The 25,738-nt window shown below is 37.7% G+C and overlaps 1 protein-coding gene across 1 annotated transcript in view; it reads right to left on the bottom strand.

Annotated features, from left to right (window-relative positions):
- Window positions 1–25,738, bottom strand: part of LOC125067503 — a 52,063-nt gene that overhangs the window by 17,826 nt on the left and 8,499 nt on the right. Inside the window, exon 2 of the mRNA XM_047676162.1 lies at window positions 19,986–21,325. Within this exon, the coding sequence (XP_047532118.1) occupies window positions 19,986–21,325 (1,340 nt within the window). The remainder of the gene's footprint in view (window positions 1–19,985; window positions 21,326–25,738) is intronic.

Below are 25,738 nucleotides of genomic sequence, written 5' to 3' on the forward strand. Positions count from 1 at the left end.
TATCATTATAAAAGAAATCACTTTTTAATTAAAATATGTTTTTTTTTTTTTTACTTAATAAATTAATAAAAATAATAATGTTCTTAGTCATGTGGTTAACTTCAGAATAGTTAAATGCGCAGATGATAATACAGTACCCAAATACGGATGAACTATGCAATACAGTAAAACTCACGAAATGTCCAGTGCAAGATCAACGGATCTTAAATGCTTACCAAGGTATAGTCAAATTCCTTATTTTCTTGAATTCTTTGAAAGAAAGACTTAATACATTTATACCGAACCAACTTACTCTAACCCGAAATTTCGTGACTGTTATAAAAAGAATTACTATCATTACAAAAAAAGTACTTTTGTTTTTTTTATTTTAAAGATTTTTTTGAAATATTTCAAATAACTATATTTGAATGTTGGTAATACTAAATGGTGTGTGATATTCAAATTCTCACCTCATAATATTGTCTGCATAACGATACGTGAATAGAATATACGGCCATCAATCATTTACATGTCAAACGTGCCTTATTCTTAACACAAAAGCAGTTTTATTTTTAGTCGTCAGCGCTTTTTTGGGATTGTGGTTTTATCAAATAAATATTCAAAAAAAAAATCTTTACGGTGAAAACAGAGATTATTGTACGGTATATATTTCAACACGCAATATGTATAATAAATGAACCATCTTATTTTGAGATATAATGATGATACTAACCTTAAGGTAGTTTATATTTTTTCAATAATAAATTATTTATATGATAAATATTTGCTCCCAACAGACGCCAGACCCGTTCCCCCTTTATCTGCTTATCAGGTTTTTTTGCACTATCACGATTCACGACTAATCCCAGAGACTTCATAAGAGCAGGAACAAAGTTGACAAGTGCCCTTTACTATTAAAAAAACTGCAAGAAATGGCCTAGAAGAAATCCTGAAATAAGAAAAATTATGTATCCTTTAATAATCCTCTTATAACAGCAGTACTAGACGGACATTATGCGAAGCGATTATTATCTGCGTCAAGTAAAATCTGTAAAATTCTTTAGTTGATAAATCTAGAAGTTGGTACGGTATATTAAACTGGTTTAATTTTATCGTATACTATGTTGAACTTTATCTAAAAGTGTATCCTAAAGTTATACCGCAATAAGTTCGGCTTAATTTTCCTTATTTTATAAATAAACACTCTATGTAAATTACTTTTTTTAATCTTCTCTGTAATATATTTACATTACATACATTAACAGCCTGTAAATTTCCCACTGCTGGGCTAAGTCCTCCTCTACCTTTGAGGAGAAGATATGGAGCATACCACACCAACCCGCATTGGAGCAGCGAGGTTTCCACCTCGCTGCTCCTATGCGGGTTGGTGGAATACACATGTGGCAGAATTTCGTTGAAATTAGACACATGCAGGTTTCCTCACGATGTTTTCATTCACCGCCGAGCACGAGATGAATTATAAACACAATTAAGCACATGAAAATTCAGTGGTGCTTGCCTGGGTTTGAACCCTTAATCATCGGTTAAGATGCACTCATTCTAACCACTGGGCCATCTCGGCTCTGTAATATATAGCGCGAAAATATTTAAAGATAAGGTGTCACTTTGTACAAGCTAAAATTACTTTTTTCTCCTTGATAAATAATTTATGCTGAATATACAAGTATTTTTGAAACAACCAAATTAAACTTAAAAGCCCTCTTAAAATGAAGGTTTAATGAACTTCGTTTTGGAGAAAGTAACGCATGATGGATCATTTGTACACTTAATAATTATTTAAAATTTATTCCTTCAAATTTGAATGTTTCATTATAAATATATTGGGGGTAACTCTGAAGAGCGCCAGTTAAACCTTAATTGTACAATATTAATATAATGATTCAGAGATAAAGTTAGGGTAATCTTTGATGTTCCAGATCAGCTCAGTTCGATTCTACGACGAAGTAAATTGTTTTTAACAGGCTTCTCTTCGACGGATTAAAAAATTTAAGCATATTATAGTCCGATATTACCAGTTCATTGAACTGTAAATATGAATGTATGAACATTGTCAACTAATTTCATTTAACTATTGTATAATATAAAAACTAAACGTAACTATAAGTTACTTATTGGTTTTTATGGTATAGGCGGCAAATGAGCAGGAGACTCATCTGATGGAAAGTGATTACCACTGTCCATGGACATCAGAACACCGGAGGGCTTGCAGGTGCGATGCAGATGCAGATTTTGTGCTTATTGTAGTCTTTGCTATGTTTAATTATAGTAACAGAAGAATGTGGAAGGAATAAATTACCATATGATTAAAATGTTTGTGCATAGCGAAAAAAAAATAAAAAAAGAATAAAGTTTTTTTTTTAATAGAATGTTTAGACGGACTGGCAAATGGGCCATCTGATGTTTCGTGATCCCCACTGCCCATAGACATTGGGGTGGTGAACAATTTTAATGATTCGTTATAACCCTCTATGAACTTTGGGAATTGAGATTTGGTTTCGCTTGCGGTCGTAGTTACACTGGATCATTTATCCTTCAAATCGAAACAATAAGCCTAAGTATCAGCTTGCAGCAGCTTGGGGGTGGAATATATGATAATCGCGTGGTACCACCTAGGCGAGCTTACACAAAGGTACACCAAGTCATTTTTGTATTTTAAATAAGAAAAATCTGCCTAGGAATAAAGGCAACTTTTAATTTATTTTCATTTAAGGCTCTATGAATATTTAAAAAGCTAATCATGCATATTATTTAAATCAATGACAATCTAATTTAGTAGTGAAATATTATAATATCACCCTCAGGCGAACAATATCAAAATACGTAGGTAGTCGGAGTTATTCAAAGCTGTTGTAAATTATTCGATGTTTACATACCTATAAATTATTTCTGAATATTTCACAAATGCCTTTTATCTTTAGCATAAAATATTTTCAAAACACTTAATTAGAAAAGTAAAGTAAATAATCTTGAATTATAGTGATTTAAATTAAATTTTCATTCTTATTTGTTAATTCGAGTATAAATTATTTTAGTATTAATGAGCATATTGAAAACTACATTTCCGTGTTCAGCTGAACTATAAAGGGTTCGAGACTCGAGTTTCATGTACATGTGTTGATTAAGATCTATTTAACATAATATACATCGGCTTATACCCAACACAGCTTTATTGAATATCCTATGCAATACTGTATGCCATTAGAATCCCATCATGTGAATTATCAAGACGGTTCTTATCTCTAGAAGATTCTAAAGCTCTTATGGGACGGATGTCTTAATAGTTAATTATTATCATATAAGTATCAATATTGTTCATTAAAAATATTGCGCCAATACTTTTTAAGGCTAAACCAAAACAGTCGCCATTTTCTACTCTATTTGTGAATCGTTTTTTTATTTAGTCAATAATCTCGTAAGTTTTTTATTGATAATAAGAATATTAAAAAAAAATGTTCGTAGTATGTAAATTCAATAAGGTGTGTTTTCTTTAACGGTCGAGTTTTAATAACTGGGCGTATACAGGGCATTTTTAAAACTTCAAAAGTACTTACTTCAATAAGATGAACTGTCACTTGAATTATAACAATTTAAATAAAAAACAAGTTTTAAGTTTTATGAAGTTACTACAAGAATTGATATACGCTACTTTTCTTATATTAATGTATGTATGTATTTAAATTGAATCTCTCTCAATCATATCAATAATTTTTACTTCACTGAGGTCAATTATTACTGCAAATAGATTCTACGTAATGTACTAACCAATACTATAGTCGTATAGCAGTTGATTAGGGTTAATGTACACGTGAACTTTATTATGAATTATGGCAAACCAGTGGTGGTAACTAGGCGCGCATATAACACGGCCGAATATTAAAGCCAATTTATAAGCACGTAACATTTGCCACTATTATCATTCGCATTCATATGAGTGATTTGTTCGCACTGCTTCGTAGATATGTAAATAATTGTAATGTCAAAATATCATTTGTAAAAAATACATTGTTAAAGAAGACATATTATTCAAGATCAGGCGAGATACAATAGTCGAGTCTCGTGTTGAAAATTGACAAAAATTTACAACAACTACACTAGATACATATATGGGAAACATATGTTGTAAAAAATAATGAATGAAATTAATGGATCAGTCTTTAAAAAAGGAACTTTATTTTATTGCATAATAAGTGCTTCGGATAGTGTGTTTAATTTGATATAATTAAAATGCATAAAGTAAAAATAATTTCTTATTAAAAAGAAACAAACTTACATTAAATTAAATAAAGTGTTGGAATATTGCAATATCCATTCCAACCTTACTTCCAAGAATTTATTCCTCATTAGTGGAGCAAGCAGATAAAATAGAAGCTGAGAATCTAAAGCAAATTAAATGTACCTCTTATATATATATATATATATATATATATATATATCAGTAACAACATAATAATACAATAGCTCCTGCATATGATACGACAATTCCTATTACTTCTTGTAAAAAGTATTAGTATCAAGTTAGTTACTTCTTATGAATTTTAAGTGAAAGCAAAGCTAATTGAAAGGTTGATTGTATATTATAGTCTGTGTTTTTTTTTTAAAGACATCGCTTGTAGCATTTGTACCGGGACTATGGTCGCCTCCAATGAGACCTTATTTTTTGCAATAAATGCACGTGAATGATTTATTCATCGAATTTAATATAAAAGCCTATATCAATAAAGTATAATATGTTGTCTGGCCATTTAAGCAATCATGAAAATAGTAGGTATATTTAATTCATAATGAAATATTTTTATTTAAAAAAATATTTTGAAGTCTATTTTATAATTCTAACATAAGCCGTGGAAATTATATTGTCAACGCCTGCACTGTATCATTATTTTTTTTCTTTGTATTTTAACATAACATATTACGTACTAATTTATTTCGCTTTAGGGAATATTAGGAGAAAAAAGGTATTACTAAGTTTTTTTTAAGTTTTGCTTATAAGCAAAACTTATATTATATTTGTATTATATATATATGTATATTTGCTCGCATATATTAAATTACATACTACGTATATGTAATATATTAAATTTCTAAGAAGCCCTAATTTTGAAACTTTAATGAGAAAATATACTAATTATTTTTAATACTGGCTAGCATGAAGATCGATATCTTTCATTCCACGTAGAATTTCAAATTAAAATTAATTTTATAATATATTTATGACATTAATTAAAATAAAAAAATGTTCATTTTTTTTCTGCCGTTCGATTTCTCTTTCATATCGTTGTTTCTGTGACAGTAAAAGAAATTAATCTTATTTTTTAATACGATTTACATCGTTGCTACAAAATAGCATGAGTATTAATGACCAACTGAGAACAAAATATTTTTGTTTCTGGAAATACATGAAAATGCTTGGTATGTTGGTACCGTATCAACTAACTTCACAACTTCAAAAAATTCGCCCCGAAGCTTGCCCGTACGTTTTGACAATAGGTACACAGATAAAGGGGTGTTGACTCAGGCTGTCATTTGTGATTAAAAGTGGATCTTGTATGACTAGCAAAAACGTCCGTCACACTGGCTGGACAGATGGGAAACAGACATGTCCTAAACACAAGTTGAGTCAAAAAAAGCTGATTGTGAGTGATGTGTGCCTTCGTTGGAAATTTTCATTGCAACTTTTTGACAACTGACACAACAATGAATGCGGCTGTGAACTGTGATAACGGATAAGCTTACTGTCAATGAACCGAGATTTAGTTTTCAATTGTTCCTAGACTAAATGCCTTAGTCTTCTAGAGCAATTGAAATATACAATAAAAAAAAAAAATGGATGAAGCTAATAAATATTGTGTTCATCGATTTTCATCTATACGACTTCTCACATAATTTAAATAATAATTACTAATATAGTGATTATTAATATTAATAATCACTACATATTATACTTTTGATTAAAAATAAGTTTATTTTTTTCGATTTTAAATGACAATTTCATTGATAAACTAATAGTTGTTATTATCTTTAGCAACATAAGAATAAACTGGAGTTATATTTGTATGTTATTTTTATTTTATAACTGTAATTAAAATAATAATAATATATATTATTAAAATTAATTTAATTACTACATTTTTTTAAATGAAAAAAGGGCACATAGCCTTGATATGGCATATGGTCAATTCCTTTATAATAAGAAGAACTACGTCATTCCGTTGTGAAATACTTGCAAGCTTACACCTTATTGAAATTGTATACCCTTAACATCTGTTTCTATTAAAATGAGAGATTTTATCGGTTGATATATTAATATAAATTAATCTATTCATTAAAAGAACACTCCTTTACGTTAAATTATCGCCGTTCATTAGTATTGTGACGCTCGTCATTACAAAATATCTCCATAGCCCTTAAGACCATTAAAATAAGGGCGAAGATAGCTAATATAATAAGAGTAAATACCAAAAAAACACATATGAATATTAAAATTAAAGCCAATTGTTTTTTCTTATATTTTCTGAATAATTTGGCAGACAGACTTCTAAAATCTCACCTCTACTGATAAATATGCAAATTACATAATCATGTACATTCTCATTTCAACAATATTGTATTGTCATTCTTTATGACAATCCTGTTTTACCTGACGTATATTGTGAACAAAACATTTCCTATGGAGCTCCTTACTCCTCGGGTAAACAAAGGATGGCCTTCCTATTTTCCTTAACAATTTACGTTTTGGATGGAGTTGGTTGTAAATAGGGACGTTTCTTGTCAAGCTAATAATAATTTCTAGCAATGAATAGAAGGTATTTAACGCCTCAATACATATTTCTATGGATCTTGATAAGTATTTTAGATAATACAACGTTTATTACTTTAAGCTTCTCATAATAATATATTTATAAAATAAAATGAAAAGAGAATATGTTTATTTTTTATAACAGTCTTAAAAACTATTTTGTTTCAATAAATAAAGTTTTATTCAATTTAAGTTATTATTTACGTACAGTTTACATATAAATTTATTTAGTTACAATAATGTAAAAAAACTCTACCCGTAAAACCGATGGGATCAAACCATCGAAAACATCATACAGAATACTACCATTTTTTTAAAGTATTACCGTTGAAGAAAACCAGTAAGTAAACATTTTCGAAATAAAGTAGAGTTTCGTTACTTAAATAAAAATATTTTTGCTGCGTGAGTAGTACATACACTCTCACGTAAAAACAAAGGACCATATTATAGTACATAATATGTGTATTATACTATATGTACACGCATATATGACAGCCGTATGTCGTCATATCAGCCAGTCTTATCCCCGAAACGTACCGATCGATATTTCACATCAAAACAAATATTTTGTCTGTTTGTAATGCTAGATTTAATAATTAATTAGCAAGCTGAAATAATATATAAAAAAGATAGTATCAAATATTTTCTTCAAATTTAAATGGGACCTATTGAGAAGTATACCTAATATATAAAATATCAGAGTTCTAAGGTAAAAAGTATAAAAAGAACGGATGCTATAAGCATCTTTCTTTATTTGAAGTCGACTAATAAACTGGGTATTTTTGTAACTTTGATTGTATAGAAACATAAATTACATAATTAATCTGATACTTAGCGTAAATGTGTATTTAATGGAAAAATAAATGTTATCTTATTGAATATAACTGTCTATCATAATAATCAATAAAATTGTTTTTTAATAGTAACGCGTAAACGAACTCAGATAAGGATATTAAATTTTCTGTAATTTTTTTAGTATTCTGTAGAAAAAAATTAATAATATTAACCGTTATTGAAATAAAAGTAGGTTCTTCATCACTACAGTAAAGCCTGCAGGGTGAAGAACTCGTTTCGATTTATAGCGCTCTCGCGAACGTCCCGCTATGAGAGCACTTCATTTAATACGTTCATTATCTATAAACATCCTTTCCACATTTATTTTCTTTTATGGTTCCGTAATTAAAAGAAATTATATGTCGTTTAATGACGTAGCTTTAAGTCTTTGCTTTGCTTGATTGAATTTGTTAACTAGAACGCCTTCTTTTGTTTTAATTCCCGATCCAAAAATAGGTGTATTGCATTGTTTAACGTGTGTGTCTATGTATCTGTCTTTAATATCGTAGATACTAAACGTATGATCTGAATTTGAATTTGATTTTGATAGGTATCTTAAGTTGTGCGAAGATCATTAGCTCGGTTCTAGTTGTTAAAGGGTTGTGAGCAACTAGGTTATACTAATCGGATCAATTTAGTATATATATATATATATTGACAGTTCGATACATTCTTTATATGATTACAAATACACGTTTTTATAGACATCGTCACTAGTATTCATGAGTAGTGTTGGCGTTATTGTTTCTAAACGGAAGAACAATTATTTCCTATTCATATCTCATCCTACAATAAAAATACAGATATTATTGTCATTACTTAGGTGTTTAAATATAATATTAATGTGCTTCCTCATAAATTGAATGTATTAATTATGTTTTTCATTTCAATCTTTGTATCATTTTTCTTTAAGAATTTTTACTGACATTTTCAGCACAATTTTTGAAGATTACAATTTTTCCACCAGTCTCCTTGCATTGGAGCAGCATGGTGGATTAAGCTCCAAGGTTTATCCTTAAGAGGAGAAGATTCCTTTGACTAGAAGTGAGAAATTTACAGTACCTATCTTTTTCTTTATTTTGATTATTTTATATTTTGTCATTGGATCGGCCATTTATATAAAGCAACCTTTATGTTATACTAGCGGCTTACCCGAATTCATACGGGTGCAATTTATTTATAATGAAAATGATATGGTATACATAAATAACCTATACTGTATAGCATTCAGAGATAATGTAGAATTTAACCAGTGAAAAAAAAAATGGATATTGGATTATTAGTTCCGGCAATTACTTCCCTACAAAGTAACAAGCAAATTATACGTCTATATCATTGTTTTATTAGAATGTATTCAGTAGTTTTTGCGCTAAAGACTAACAAACAACACATCTTCACAAACGTTTGCATTTATAAATATTACGGCTTCAGGTTATCGATGACGTCACCCCGCTTACCTTCTTCAATTATTAAAAAATTGTAATATCGTCCATATCACTGCATTCATATTTTATACAAAATACTTTTAAATTTCCATCTAGAATGTTATTTTTCTTCGGGGAACATTCCATCATTATTAAAAATCCGTGAAAGATTGTCGTCTGGAATAAGAAAATATTTTCCACAACAGCAGCCGTGAGAGACTTTACGCCACTAAGTTAATAAAGGAAATGATGCCTTCGAGACCAAAACCTTGTTCACAAAGTTATCTCAAATAAGCTCGTTATCTGTACATTATGTTTGCGGTTGCTTGCGGGATTAAGATAAATTTGTTATCATATATTTTGAAATTCGAATCGTTTAAGTCATTAATTCTAATTAGAAATGTCAATAACATATATTCATGATAATAATTGAAATAAATATTAATGAGTAAATGACACAAAGAAACAACTGCATTCGGGCTATAGCGATGCTAAGTTTCGTATTGATTTCTTGTGCTATTAATGTAACCATTACTAAACTCATGTGACGAGCTTTATACTTAGTCGTAGAAAAAAAAAACCTTGAAAACAGGCAAAAGTGTTATTTTATTATGCCATCAAAATAAACTAATGATTTGTATATTTAATGTCAAAAATACAAGCTTGGTATAGTTTAATAGAAATTCTACATATTTTATATAATTTTAGCGTCGTATTTTTGATATCAATATGTTATATTTTCGTTTTATCATTCTGCCTTCATATAAAATTGGTGAAAATCCGGACAGCCAAAATACGCAGACCAGTTATAAATATGTAAATAACGAGGGTTCCTCGGAGATTCCTTCTAATTTTAATTAGCCATCCTAAATTATTAACGATTATGTTACTTCAATTTAACAAGGCCTTCAATTAAAGTATTATCTTAATTATACAATATTATATTTCACGATGTTAACAACTAGGCAAAATTTTATGGTAGATGGGGTTAATATGGCGTAGTGGATAGTACACAGTAGATGGAATTTAATATTTACAGTGTTGCTTTGTAGGGTAAATACTAGCTGTTTTCAAAATTTGAAGATTGTATGTCTACCTTGATTTTGATGATAGGTGAGTGAGTCAGTGACAAAATTAGTGAATTTCGACTGGCGATAATTAAAATTTAATTAATAAGGTATTTGTTTAAATATTACATAATTTGAGAACATACCTAGTCGTAGTGTGCCCCTTAAATAATTAAAAAATCATGCTTCTAGCTTTTTCCACAGCAAAGTTACAGGGGTACGAAATTGCTCTGATTGGCTTCGAGAAAGGTATGTTAGGGCTGTGCGATATTTAGGGAGGGCATTGCAGTACCCCTCGGGTACGTGGAGCTTAAGAGAAGTAAGACGTTCATCAGGGGGTTTATATTCAGGCGAGGATTATTGAGTTTTTATACCAGTCTTAATTTTTAGTTAACATCTCGTGTCCTATGTTTTTATTCTCAATACAAAAGGAATATTCTCTAACCACAGTGGAACTGCGGTGAGAAATAAGTTTTGAACCCACTGTTTAGGGTAATAGGATTTTACTCGTGTATTATGAAACCATAATGTCTTGTTGATTGTGATGAAATTATCAATAATTGTTTAAAAACAGTGAATACAATTCACAATTTTCATTCTACGTAATAAAATACACACGTCAGGGAATTCTCAGCATTTTCATTTCAAATTTTCTTCCCGGAAGATAAAGCAGCTGCCCTTCATAGGCCATTTGCGTCACTCCCAAATTCCGCAGACAGACGGCGCGCCATTAAGCTAAATGTTATTCAACTAATTTTTCCCCTCCTTTAACTGTGTTCTATATTGTAATACATGGACATTCCGAAAACGAATTAATGCATTAAAAAAAAAAACATCATATTATTTTATAAGCCTGGGATAAAGCCTGTGCCTGATCTTAATAAATTAGAAGTGAGTAATGGAAAATTCTGATACGTACGGTGTGTGACGAGTGTGAACGTTGTCTATTATTGGACCATTGTAATATGTCCAAGTGTAGCAAACGCATATGTACAGTAGAAACGGAATAAAGGGGAAGTGATATAGAAGCTGTAAACTACTATTCCCATACATAGCTATCGATTAAATGTACACGGGTGGTGCTGATGACAGACATTGAACATGTACAGCCATTGGGAAATCCGACTAAGACAATAGAGTTTAACGTCAATGTTCAATTTTCTGACTGTGTAATCACTTGAATCACAACTCGTCAAATTAAATTAGCGTTTCCTTTAGGGGTTCCACTTTTTAAACAAAGGGCTTCTCCAGAGGTATTATGAGAACTTTAAAGAGAGACTATCAAAGCGTAATCTGCTATTAAACTGTAAGCTGTCGGATAAAAGTTGCTCTGAATTTACGTAAGTTTGTAAATATTTGGGGTTTGATTACAAATGAGCCGAAATAGTGTTTGTTTAAATATTATTGATAATTATTTTATACGTAAATTTCTATTTTTCATTGAAAAAAAAAATTAATAACGAAAATGCAAAATCAATTTTCATTATAAATCGCCAAAATGAGGGTATACATTAAATATTCAACTTATCTAATTAAAGCGAACAAGGAAAACTTTTATTAAAATATAACGAATTTCTTTTACAGTTTTAATAAGCGTTTATTAGCGGCATCGAATATTGTTTTCAAAGAATAATTCGCAATTTTTTTTCCATCATTTTCGACAACTAATTATTTTATGTAAATTTTATCTGAGCCACTCCGGATAATATTTGTCTGGGGAATTTACCTGCCAAGTTCTGGACATCAATGGGCACTTTCTATGAAGCTTTTATTATTTATTATTCAACATGAATTTCGTAACATTTAAAATCTGCGATAAGAATTTTCTGACTAGCTCTTCATTTGAACATTATTTTAAAACTTTGTACATTGAACTTTATTCTATGTTCTTAGGTCATTTGAGAATTTCTAGAAATTACCTTCTGTTTTTTCATATTTACATAACCATTGCGACCGATGATAAAAGTAATTAATTGTTCTACGAAATCTCAGAAAACAAAAGTTTGTAAGTATACACTTTTACTTGAAATTTGTTAAGATATATAATGATTGATATATTATGTATATATTTTACTAGGTACTACTATTACCACATACCATAGGTACCCATAGTAGGCAAATAGAGGCCTGTAGCCGATGCAGATGTAAGGCAGGGAAAGGAATGGAAATAAGGTTAGTAAAAATTATCGTAATTATGAATAAAATTGCATAGTGGTAAAATATATATTTTAGGAAGCTAGAAAAGGTAAAAACGGGCTCGAAAAGTGCAGCGGCCATAAAAAAATATCGAAAATAATTTGCTTTCTAGCACAAATGTAATAACTGAAAATTGTTTTATTTTAAGTGCTATATATTTCTTTATTCATTCACATTCGTTCAAATAAATTAACTAGGTATGTATTATATCTAGGTGTAAATAAGCGAGACAAGATGGGTCATCAGACGGTGAGTGGTCACGTCTGTCCTGGGTCTTTACTAATGTACGGGGTATTAGTAATGCCTTACATAGTTGATGCGCTGCCAACCGTGGGAATTAACTTGTTATACTCCCTGTACTAACTCATTCTCACTGACACTTCATATTGAAACAATGAAATGTACTTTCTTGACATAAGAATATCTGGTGATATATTTTATTTACTTAGTTGTAGTTATTTGTCCAACAAGTCTTAGAGTTGTTGTACCCTATTAAAGGGTACAGTAATAAATTTTATTACATCCGGTAATCATTATAATAATATTTTTTTATGACATCGGTAGGTGGACGAACAAATGGGCCACCTATTGGTAAGTGATCACCACCGCCATTCCATACATCACCAATGCGCCACCAACCTTGGGAACTAAGATGTAACGTCCCTTGTGTCTGTAGTTACACTGGCTCACTCACCCTTCAAACTGGTGTTTGGCGGCAGAATATCTGATGAGTGGGTGGTACCTACCCAGACGGGCTGGAACAATGATATTATTGGTTTATAATATGCTACATATTAGGTCAAAGAGGACGTGTAGTCTAAGCAGGAGAACGCGTATTCTAGGGACCAGTGACTTTCCAATCAATGCTTACATTGTATGTTTCAATATTCATTCAATGTTTTTGTGTGTGTGTACGTGTGTATGTGCGTGTATTTTATAACAGTTACAAACATATTATGGAGTTTCATTTACATTACTATGTCATTCTGAATACGTATTCTAACATTTATCGCGTTTTAAATATACTTGTCATGATATGAAAGCTTTCAAAATTCCGCTCTTGTTTATAGACACGGACTTGTTAAATAAATTTTCTTCTATTGTGATCGTCTTTACGACGATGCTTTTGTTGTCTTATCTTCAATTGTTCCTCTTCCATTTTCATGGTATATTAATTTAATATATCTTGCAGAAGTCTATTCGGTTTAGTAAGTAGAGCATGTTATTTAATAAGATATACAAGGGTTCATATCAGGAAATGATGACAGAGCTGTCAAATTTTTAATTTATTTTATATAAAGCCAAACGTCATGAGGTTTCTATATACATATGTATATATTTGATAAAATATAATATGTCTAATTCTTCACAGTGTAAAAGACAAGGCATCATTTTTTTCTTTTTTATATAAAAAAATAAAAAATCTTAAATTGTAAATATGAAATCCTGGCTGCTGAATTTCACCTTCGGACATCTCGTCAAAATTCCAAATATCACCCGCATCACCTAGATGTCCGAAAATCCACAAAAGCGCGATTTTTAAGACATTTTCTGCCTCGCACAACCACTTTGTGGAACCAGCTTTCGCCGGCGGTTTTTCCGAACCGATACGACTTGGGAACCTTCAAGAAAAGAGCGTACTCTTTCCTGAAAGGCATTTACGCACATAAACGCACGTAAACGCACCTGCAAGCCCCCCGGTGTTGCAGATGTCCATGGGCGGTGGTAGTCACTTTCCATCAGATGAGCCTCCTGCTCGTTTGCCACCTTTTGACATAAAAAAAAAAATTACATTCAAGTAGGTATTAAAACCTTTATGTTATTTTATATAAGGACTAAGATGAATTTAATTCTATCACCAGTTCGAATTAAAGATTTTACTGAGAATACGCGCATAAAGCTGATCGTTAATATTGAATAATATTTCTTAGTACATACTGTGTACATTAATTCTAAAAATAAATTTATTTTTTTTATAATATTTCTATACTAATTTTATAAATGCGAAAATAACGATATCTGTCTGTAATAACACTGTCTGTCTGTCTTTGGCTATTTCACAGCCAAACAACTGAACCGAATTAAATTTAATTTACACATTTACAATATTAAGAATCGGGTCAGTCAGTAAAGCAATAGCTGGACAAATCGAAGATATTATTCTATGCATTCTTTTGTATTTATGGTAGGGGACGACCAAAGAAACGATGGATGGATTGTGTGAAAGACGATATGGTTAGAAAGAATGTTACTTGTGAGATGACGTCCGACAGAGAAGTATGGAAGATGAAGACACGCTGCGCCGACCCCAAGTAAAATTGGGATAAGGGCATGAGGATGGATTTTCAATATTTTCAAGCTAATTTTTAACATAATATATAATATAAATCAATTTGCAGCAATCGGTACGATGAAATTCAACATCAATATAAATAAATACAAAGGGCAATGTCCATTTTTGGCCTAGCGTGAACAAGCTGCTATCAAAAAAACAAGTTTATGAAAAAAATAATATTAATTTTTAGCTAGCCATTCTATTGTTGTTTGAGTGTACATTTGTATTTTATTGAAAAAATATTTTTAAAGTATCTTCATTGATTTGCTTTATTGATCCACGTTTTGTGTTACCAGCGAGATCAAGTAACGATTGCGTCAAATCGAATCATCTCGCAGTAATTAATACAACTATAAGTATTTAATACAAAAAAAAAAATTAAAAATATTTGTTTTAATTAGTTTCGTCATTTAAAACGTTTTATAAACTGAAATATGAAGAATGTTAAACGTAATCATATCTGTTTTCGATCGATTTTGTAATGATTTTTTTCTAATGCAACACTAATAAAACAAAAAAATACAAATTGACATTGGTATGTCACAGACTGATTTTTACATTCGCTTTGTTTTCCTACATTGAGAGTGTTGATTTATTGTGGATTTTCTTTCAACGATTGTTTATTCATTATGGACTCCGACCTATCTTTTTCCAATGACCCCGGCATATCTACGGACCCCGAATTTCGCTCAAACGATGACCCTGGCTTTTGTATTATGGACTCCGAACATAGCATAAACGATGACCAACACTCACGTAATATGGACCCCGAAACTAGCTCCATCGCTAACCACGGCTTGAATATGGACATTGAACAAAACCAAAGCGTGTCTCATGATAGTCTGCACACAGAAGAAGTGACTTCTTGCCAATCCGTATCTCTGAGATGCATAAACTGTGGAACTGATTTGATAGAGCGAAGGCGACATAGTCTAGATCTTAATCAGGTTCAGTCAATACATATTAATAACATATGATGTCTCAGAATAAAAATAAATCATAAAAAATGTTGTTTTATTTCGTTTTAACCTGTTTTTCCTCACATGACAAAAATCTCTTTTTAAACATTTTGATACAAAATTAAGTTCATATTCTCATTATTACTAGTTAGTGCTTTTAAACTAATTACAAAAAATATGATAAAATGTCTGTTCACGTCAGGCCAAAGTCCCCATACTAAGTGGACAATCTCCTGTCTGTTTGAGCTATACACAAAAAAGATTACCAAAAGTTGTATATTTTTATAAACAAATATTAAGGTTTACTCGTCTAAAAAAATCAATCACCGTGGACAGTTACAGTAGGAGATCTCATTGCTTAGTAGATCACATTGTGCGTATATATTCGGGGCATTTATTTCAGATTTTGTGAAGCATTAAATTAAGTTTTCGGATGACCGCAGATGTCTTCAGGGTATTAACTAGAAAATCTGAGAAGAGTTTTGTAAAGACCTTTTTTATAGGCATCTAGCTAATAAGCTTCTTGCGTTTCATTACGATTTTTTTTTTTGTGAAAAGTGTAATTACGTGATTCCAATTCAAATGTTTAAGCGTAATTTAATGATGAAATGAAGGCGATTTAAGGAATGGTTAATATTTCTTATAGTGCCATTACCTATGGGCGGTGGTGACCACTTACCATCCGATGGCACATTTGCTCGTTTACATATATCATAATATTTTTTTAGATATTTATTTATATAAAATACTCTTTTGATTTTAAAAGCACCAGCTACTTAATTTTGGTTATAAGTTACAAAATTTATATTGCAGAGATAGCTCAGTGCATGGATGAAAACAAAGACCTTAAAAGACTACCTTTTTTTTTTTTTTTTTCTCGCTGGAAAAACGCGTTACGCGCTTCCCCCACGTGATGGAAGGTGGGGGGGTGTGTGGGACTCCCCGGAGCCCTGGACGCCGAGTGCGCCCAGGTACGCCGGGTTTACCCACTAAAAAACCAGCGGTACCCTCTCCGTCTTTCGGCGGGCGCCACGGGATCGCTTGCGCATGCTACCGTGACGCCCTGACGGTCGGCCCGCCTATGCGGGCCTCCAACACCTAGAGGGGGTTCTCGGGGTACTGAGACCCCCCCTAGTCCCTGCGACGCCTATTGAGGCGGGGGGAGAAGGTGCGCGTAGCGCTTCTTCCTCCTCCCCGGTCGTCTTCGGCGGAGCGGGTCTGCAGCGGCATCCTCTTCCCGCTCCCGCTCCGCGGCTTCCTTCTGCGACATCACGCTTTCGCAGAAGGAGCGCATCTCCGACCAACACGTCTCACTACCGAGCATTTCGTTGACGATGCTCGGCAGCGAGAGGTCTCCGCCCATAGTCGCCGCAAGGGTGTGCCTCTGGGGCCCCCACGCAGCACACTCACTCAGGGTGTGGTGCGCCGTGTCGACTGGCGCACCACACTCGTGGCAGGAGGGTGACACCTCCCGCCGCGCTATCCCGTGCAGGTACTTACCGAAGCATCCGTGCCCGGTAAGTACCTGCGTCATCCTGAAGGTGAGTGTGCCCTTCTTCCTCTCGACCCAGCGACTCAAGTGGGGCCGGATCGCCTCCACTGTCGCCAGGCCCGCCGTGGGTGACCCCAGATCCTCCTGCCATCGGGCGATCAGGGCTCGCTGGGCTAGAGCCCTGATCCGCCCGACCTCCGCCGACCCTGGACGGTCGCCGCGGTTCCTCGCCTCGACCCGGAACCGGTACACTTCCGCGAGCACCTCCGCCTGGAGCTCTCATGGCGGATCGCCCGCGAGAAGTGTCGCCGCAGCCCACGACACCGTACGGTACCCTCTGATGCCTCTCACCGCTATGACCCTCTGCGGCTTACGCAGCAGGGCCCGGTTGACAGCGGTGAGGGCGTCGACCCAGATCGGGGCACCGTACAGCGCCATCGACCTCACTACGCCGGAATATAGACGCCGGCATAGCGATCCCGGCCCCCCCACATTCGGAAGGAGGCGGCCGAGAGCGGCGGCGGCGTTGATGAGCCTCGGGCCGAGATGGACAAAATGCTGCCCGAAGCTCCATCGACCGTCCAGGATGAGGCCCAGATACTTCATCTGGGCCTGCACCTTGATCACCGTCCCCCGGACGGTGATACTCGCCCCTCGTGGGGGTCCTTGCCGTGGACCGTGGAACAGGAGGGCCTCCGTTTTGGATATGGAGACCCTCAAGCCCAGCATTCCCATACGGTCCACGGTGAGAGCCGTTCCGACCTCGGCGAGGCGTGCCGCCTCCCGAAAGTCCCGCCCAGTCGCCGTGACGAGGGTGTCGTCAGCGTAGCACAACACCCCCATCCCGGGAAGGACGGGAGCTCGCAGGAGCCAGTCGAAACCGACGTTCCACAGGATTGGGCCGAGAACCGACCCCTGTGGAACGCCGCAGCCTACCCGACGCCGGACCAGCCTCCCATCGACCCCCGCCCAGAGGACCTCCCTGTCCTGGAGGTACGCCTCCAGCAGCCTCCTGAGATAGGTCGGCACCCCATGGTATCGGAGTGCCTCCCGTATCGTCTCGAAAGGGAGACTGTTGAAGGCGTTCGCCACGTCGAGCGACACCGCCAGGACGACTTGCCCCCGGGCCACCGCTTCCGTCGTCCGAGTCTTCAGGGCGTCCAGGGCGTCGACCGTCGACCGGCCCGCCCTGAACCCGTACTGAGCCTCTGAGAGACCCGGACCGACCTCCTCGAGGTGCTGAACGAGACGGGCTGCGAGGACCTTCTCGAAGAGTTTGCCCGTCTCGTTCAGCAGCACTATTGGCCTGTATGCCGAAGGGGAATCCATCGGCCGACCTTCCTTCGGCAACAGGACCAACTTTCCTTCCTTCCAAGGCTTCGGAAACTGCCCGCTGCACAGGCACTCGTCGAACAGCTCCCGAAGCCTTGCACCCAGGAATTCCAGGGCGTCGCACAGAACACGCCCTGGAACCCCGTCCGGACCCGGCGCCGTGTTCTTGGCCCTCAAGCGGCCGAGGGCCATCTCCATCTCCCGCTCCGTGATCAGTGGTGGAGCCACTGCGTCTTCGATCACGGAGCGGGGGGCCATCTGCGGAGGGACATGCTCGCCTGGATGGGGAAAGAGTTCCCCGACCAGGCGCAGGAGGAGTTCCGGCGGCAGCGTCTCAGTGACGGGGGCGCCTTGGGTGCGGAACTTTCCGCGTACGCCGCGGTACGGGCGCCCCCACGGGTCTCGATTGAGACCCGCCAGAAGCTCCTCCCTGGCCTTCTCCTTGGCCTTGCTTATCGCCAGCTGCAGATCTTTTTTCAACTGGCGATAAGCGTCCAGCATCTGTCCCTCCAGGTCCGTGTCGAGGCCGTTGCGCCTTCGACAGCGGACGTAGGCCCTCCGCGCCCGGCAGCACGTCGCCCGAAGGTCGGCGATTTCGGGCGACCACCAATAGACGTGCCGGCGCGGAACCCTGCGCCGGGTCCGAGGCATGGCCGCATCGCAGACCTCCTTGAGCGAACTGCGCATGCGGCCCGCCAGCTCCTCTGCGCTGGCGCCCTCTGTCCTCTCCGCGGAACCCCACCGCTGCACGATGGCGGCCTCCTTGACCAGCTCTCGATCGACCTGGCCGAGAGACCACCTCGGCAGCGTAGTCGGCACCCTCTGGGGTTCCGCCGGCCTGCGAGAGGTGGAGATCTCGAATCGGATGTACCGGTGATCCGATAGAGTCTCCACCTCCTCCTCCACTCTCCAGTCGACCACTCTGCGTGCAACGACAGGGGTGGCGAACGAAACGTCCACCACGGAACCCCCCTGATGTCGCACGCAGGTGTGAACCTGCCCCCTGTTGAGAAGGGACAGGTCGGAGAGCAGGGCCCACACCTGGACGGCCCTCCCTCGCGGATTCGTGGCGGGGTTGCCCCAGGCACGCGACTTTGCGTTTAAGTCGCCGAGAACCAGTATCGGTTTCGGCGACTGCCTGGCCACCGCAGCTCTGACTAAGCCGAGATAAGTCTCGAACTCAGCCAGGCTGCGGTTAGGGGAGAAGTACGTACCGACGACGACGTACTCCCCCCACCCCACCACTACGTATCCCGAGCCCCTCTCGTTGAGTGAGAGGGGGGGGCCCGTTCCGCTCCTCGTGAGAACCGCCACGGTGTCGTCCGAGTCCCCCAGCCAGTGAGGTAGGGGAGGGACGAAGTAGGGCTCGCAGGCCACCGCCAGGTCTACCTGCCACTCCGCCATGGACTGCAGCAGAAGGTCCTGCGCTCCGGCGGAGTGGTTCACGTTCGATTGTAGGAAGCTCAGGTGTGCTGGCATACTTGATTCTTCTGAGCTTCCTCCGTAGCCTGGCGGCTTTCCTCGCGCGGGGCGGTCCTGGTTCCTTGGACCGCTTTACCCTTCGCGATGGGGGGGTTGCAATCCCTGGCCCCCATCAGGTGCCCTGAAGGCTTGCCGGCCTTCGCGCAGACCGCGCAGCGCATCTTGGCCGTGCATTCCGCTGACTTGTGGCCGTCCGAGCCACAGCGGTAGCACAGGCCTCCCCTCTCCGCCTTCGACGGGCAGAGCGCCCGTGTATGGCCCAGGCCCATACACTTGTAGCAGCGCATAGGGCGCTGCTCCACGACGGCCACCTTGGCCGAGCTCCACCCGACGAGGAGGCGACCGGCAGCGGCCAGCTTCTTCGCTGCCGTGAGGGGGCAGGTGACGCGGACCATCCCCATATAGCCGGGTCCGCGCTGCATCACTCCGCACTTCACCGCCTCGGAGGAGCAGTCACCGGCGCGCGCGATCGCCGCGGCCAGTTTCTCCAAGGTGACGGAGTCGTCGAGCCCTGTCACCTTCAGGTCGGCCTTCTTGACCGGGCGCACTACGTCAGCGACCCCGTCGAGAACTGTGCGGAGCTTCGCCGCCAACCTATCGGCCTGCTCCGCTTGGGCTTTCGGCAGCTCGAGAGCCCTGGCTCCGGTCGCCGTGCGTCGCACCTTCAGCCCACCGCTGATTCTTAGGTCCTGGAGCTTGACACTTTGCTCCGCTCTCTCCAGGACCTGCGCGTAGGTGACGCCCTTTCCTACTGCTTCCGGCTGCAACGTGAGAACGATTGCAGCCGAGCGAGGGGTGGCCAGCTTCGATTTGGCTGGCTGGGGCGTTTTCGGCAGCGTCTTAGCGTCGGAAGAGGTGGTCTTGCTCCCCTTCCTGCCCTTCTTCACCACCGTGGACCAGGACGTCTCCTGGTTCGGTGGTGTTTGGGACGTCGCCGGTGCCGGTGCGCTCGGTAGGCAAGCGGTGGGCTTGGTCTGAGCGGCCAGAGCAGCCGCCTTCCTAGGCTTGGCTGGGGCTCCAACACCCCCGTCCTGGCGGGCCGTCGAGATAGACGGCGGTGGACCCTGCGACATCTGCGTTTTATCTGCCGCGGAGGGAGGTCGCTGCATCCTCGCCGGGAGGCGCTCCTCCAGGCCCGCCAATTGGTCCTTCATCGCCGCGCCGATCGACGTGACGATGAAGTCCTTGAGCTCCTCCATCGAAGGAGCGCCTCGCGGGGTGTTGGCCGCCTCGGTCGCCGCTGCCACCGTGGTACGCATCTCCGCGTACTCACGGCGGTGGGCCTTTAGCTCCGCCTTGAGGGAGTCAATCTCCCTGCGCATACGACTGTTATCCGCACGGAGGTTACGGGCTTCGTCGGCCTCCGTCCGGGACGCCAGAGCTTCGACGACGCCTTCCAGAGAGGCCGCTGCGTTCACAATTCACAATTTCACAATTTTTCGGTTTTCGACCGATAACTCTCGAACGGATAGGCCGATCCGGGAGATTGAAATGTCAACGGATGCAGAGCAGAGGGCCCCACAATCGCGCCGAACACGGAAAAAAGATCGAAACAATAATAAAAAAGATATAAACGAAAAACTTAAAAATAGCTTAAAAACAGACAAAAACGGGAGATATAAGTAAGTTAAAAGTGGAATAATAATTTTAATAGTGAGAACTGAATGAGGTATTTTTTTCAGATTTTTACGACAAGAAATGGAGAAAAAATTTTGAAAAATGTACTTCCAAAGACTACCTGACCAACCTCTACTAAGCTCTCGAGTTTTTTTTATATAGCAGTTTCATACTAGGCAGTTTAGGGAAATATAATGAGGAAGCTTTCATGATTCGGATGAAATTGTATTTTGATGATGTGATAGAATAACTTTATTGATAACATCACACTTTCGATCTATTTCGCAATTTTGTAAAGCAATATACGAGTAGTATTCTTTATTAGATAGTGTTATAAATAATATTAAACAGGAAATAAAGTCTAAAGTACATAACACTTGTATTCATAGTCTTTCCGATGACGAGTTCTTTTGTAAACAACAACGTAGTCACATCCAGGTTATGAAAGTATGTAAATAAAAGACACTCAGCGCTATCCTAATTATATATAAACAATGTATATGTAAAACATATATTCCGAGCAAGAAGTCAATATGTACTAGCAACCCTTGTTTAATCCAAAGAAGATTTAATTTTCTCAAACCAAACATTTACAGGCAAGAAACGAAGCGTTACACAATTTGATGAGAATTAATTTAGTTCGGTAAACACTTGTAATCAATACGCGGTCAACAACAATTTCGAAGTTTCTTGTACATTAGCATTTTCGAAAATTGTTCCATTCTAAAAGCCTTGTAAACTACAAATTGTCAAACTACTGAGATATTTGCTTTCGAGGATTTATTGTACGGAATCGTACAGCAGTTTTGGATAGTTGTAATAACTTAACAATGATTAATAGTGAAACGCGGAAGCGTATCCTTTGCCTGGACAATTAAAGTCTTATATTTAATTCACGAGACAAATAGTCAGTTGAAGGGAAGAAACGTTAAGGCGGCAGAATAGCTCTTTTGGAAAAGGAGATTTAAAATAAAAACTTTAAGCATCATTTCCCATAGGTTTCATTTTGGCGGTTAAGCTGTTCTGTTTTCCCACAGACGAAATAATAATTGAAAGATTACAAAGAACACTTGAATCAAATACAAGCACCACTAAGTTTTAATGTAGGTACTTAAAATTACATTACAATTTCGGCGCGGTTCAATTCGGTTTAGTTTCATCCAGTTATCCATATTATACCTGTCTATACCAATTTATACCAGTTTATACCAGTTATCACATACCTATAAACACACAAGCAAAACCAGTGTAGTTTTAAATATACATATACTCGTATATTGGATTCCTGCTATAGTTTGGACACAAACTTCAAATCAATCTTCACTCGCAATGTTTTCGGAACGCTAATCCAGCTCCTTACTGGATTATTTGGATACCTTTGAGAGTTAAACTCCGTAAGTCCCTGTTGCGTTAACGATAACTATTGTACATATAATTATAATAGTGCACCTTAGCAATAGTATAATCTACATACACGTGCAATTAACATGCAATAGAACATGTAACTATTTATATTAGACTTTGTATGCTATTAGTGTGTATATTATCATGTTAAGCGATGAGATTAATTGCAATTAGTTCGTCTCGTGATGTAACGCGTAGCTAATAGGAGAAGCATTTGTTTAGTTAGAGATATAAGATTATAGATCATTGATTAAATTATCGTACTCTTACTTATATTTTAATGTCTTTTTATATTGTAGTGTTATTGTTTGTGAATTTTTCCGACTTGTTTTAGCGGGAAGGCTTATATTCTTTCATCCAGTAATATGATATAAAATATTGGTTTAAAACGTAATGCTATATACTAAATAATATCTTCCTCGACGAATTTAATTTATTTGGCCAGAGCGGCCATTCCCAAGCGGAAATATACTATAGTGGTGCCGCGTAGTACAAGTGTTTTTTTTCCTTCATTCTCTTATTATACTAAAATTAATAGGTAATGAAGTCAGAATTAGACCGATAATTCTTATAAAAAATCTCATCAAAATGACATATCACTGTAAGCCGGTTGTCAACATTTCAAAAGCCTATAGCCCGAATAGACGATATACATTAGCAGCCTGTAAATTTCCCACTGCTAGGCTAAGGCCTCATCTCCTTTTGAGGAGAAGGTTTGGAGCACATTCCACCACGCTGCTCCAATGCGGGTTGGTGGAATACACATGTGGCAGAATTTCGTTGAAATTAGACACATGCAGGTTTCCTCACGATGTTTTCCTTCATCGCCGAGCACGAAATGAATTATAAACACAAATTAAGCACATGAAAATTCAGTGGTGCCTGCCTGGACTTGAACCTGAAATCATCATTAAGATGCACGCGTTATACGTGATGTACGATATATCGACAAAGACTTGTCACGAAAGGCTGTAGATTCGTAATAAAAATTGTCAGAAGCTAATTTGAGAGCGCCAGTACCTCGCGTATTTACCTTATTTATGATATTTGTGATTTTTTTTTCATATAAAATAGGTTCGCGGTCAGGAAAGTTAGTCAACTGATGGTATGAAGTCAGAGCACCAAACGCTGAATGACTTAAGCACCATAAGAAATTTTAACATTATATCACCAATGCGTACCAATCTTAAGAACTAAGATGTTATGTCTCTTGTGTCTAGTTACACCGGTTCACTCAACCTTAAAACTGGAACATAACAGTACTAAGTATTGCTGTTTGACGGTAGAATATGTCATGAATGGGTACCTACCCAGGCGGGCTTGCACAGAGACACCATCAATTAAAATCGTTGAACCGTGATTTGTTATTTGGTTTGGTTTGTATTAATAATAAACGGAATTGTAACCAAAGATAATGTTATCTTCCTACACCAATTAATACGCTTGCCAAGTTTGATCTAGATTTCTATATATAGATACAAAACATCTTGTGTATTATATATTGACAGCAACATGAAACCGAAATAGATTAATTGTAATTGCTAATTACAATACTATTATAATTGAACAATATTCTATCAGCGTAAATATATTTATGTATTAGACTTGATTTCAAAGTGGAGACGAAATTTTATTGAACATTTTCTTGAAATTGAAAACAAAAACTAATTTTGATACATAAAATCTTTAATTTACTAACAGCTAATTTTCTATCAATATACATAAACATAAGCAGCCCGTAAATGTCCCACTGCTGGGATAAAGGCCTCCTCTCCCTTTGAGGAGAAGGTTTGGAGCATATTCCACCACGCTGCTCCAATGCGGGTTGGCGGAATACACATGTGGCTGAATTTCGTTGAAATTAGATACATGCAGGTTTCCTCACGATGTTTTCCTTCACCGCCGAGCACGAGATGAATTATAAACACAAATTAAGCACATGAAATTTCAGTGGTGCCTGCCTGGGTTTGAACCCGAAATCATCGGTTAAGATGCACGCGTTCTAACCACTGGGCCATCTCGGCTCTAAATCTCGGCTCGGAATATATACATATTATTATTATTTTATATTTTTTAATTTATTTATTTATTTAATATTATAAATGCGTAAGTAACTCTGTCTGTCTGTCTGTCTCGCTTTCACGCCAAAACTACAGGATCGATTTTAATGAAATTTGGTACACAAATAGTCTAGGGCCTGAGAAAGGACATAGGGTTATAGGACTTTTCAACTGGAAAAAAGTGCTATAAAGGGTTGAAAATGGGGATGAAAGGTTGTAAGTTGTTGAAAATATTGTCATTTCTAGAACTAGAAGCATAAAACTTATATTTAAGGCTATATATAACATATCATAACGCCCACTAAAAAGTTATTTTTGGAAATTCTACCCCTAAAGGGGTGAAATAGGGGTTGAACGTTTGTATGGAAGTCCGTAATTTTTTAAGTTAGAAACATGAACAATTATTTTTGTAATACTGATTAAGAATGAGTAGATACGTATATAAGTGTTTCTGCATATTCGACCCTCACGGGGGCAAAATAAGGGTTGACAGTTTATATAGAAGTCCGTTATTTTTGAAGATAGAAACATGAAACTTTATTTTTAGAATACAGATTAAAAATAATTAAATACTTATTTAAGTGTTTCTAGATATTCTACCTCTTAGGGGTTTAATAGTGATTGAGATTCTATATAAGAAATGATATAGATTAGTCTGGAAGGCCGGCAATTTTTAAGTTAGAAGCATGTAATTTTATTTTTGTTTTACTGTTTAAAAATGAGTAAATACATATTTAAGG

This window comes from Vanessa atalanta, chromosome 11 (assembly GCF_905147765.1).
Source record: "Vanessa atalanta chromosome 11, ilVanAtal1.2, whole genome shotgun sequence".
Classification (NCBI taxonomy): domain Eukaryota; kingdom Metazoa; phylum Arthropoda; class Insecta; order Lepidoptera; family Nymphalidae; genus Vanessa; species Vanessa atalanta.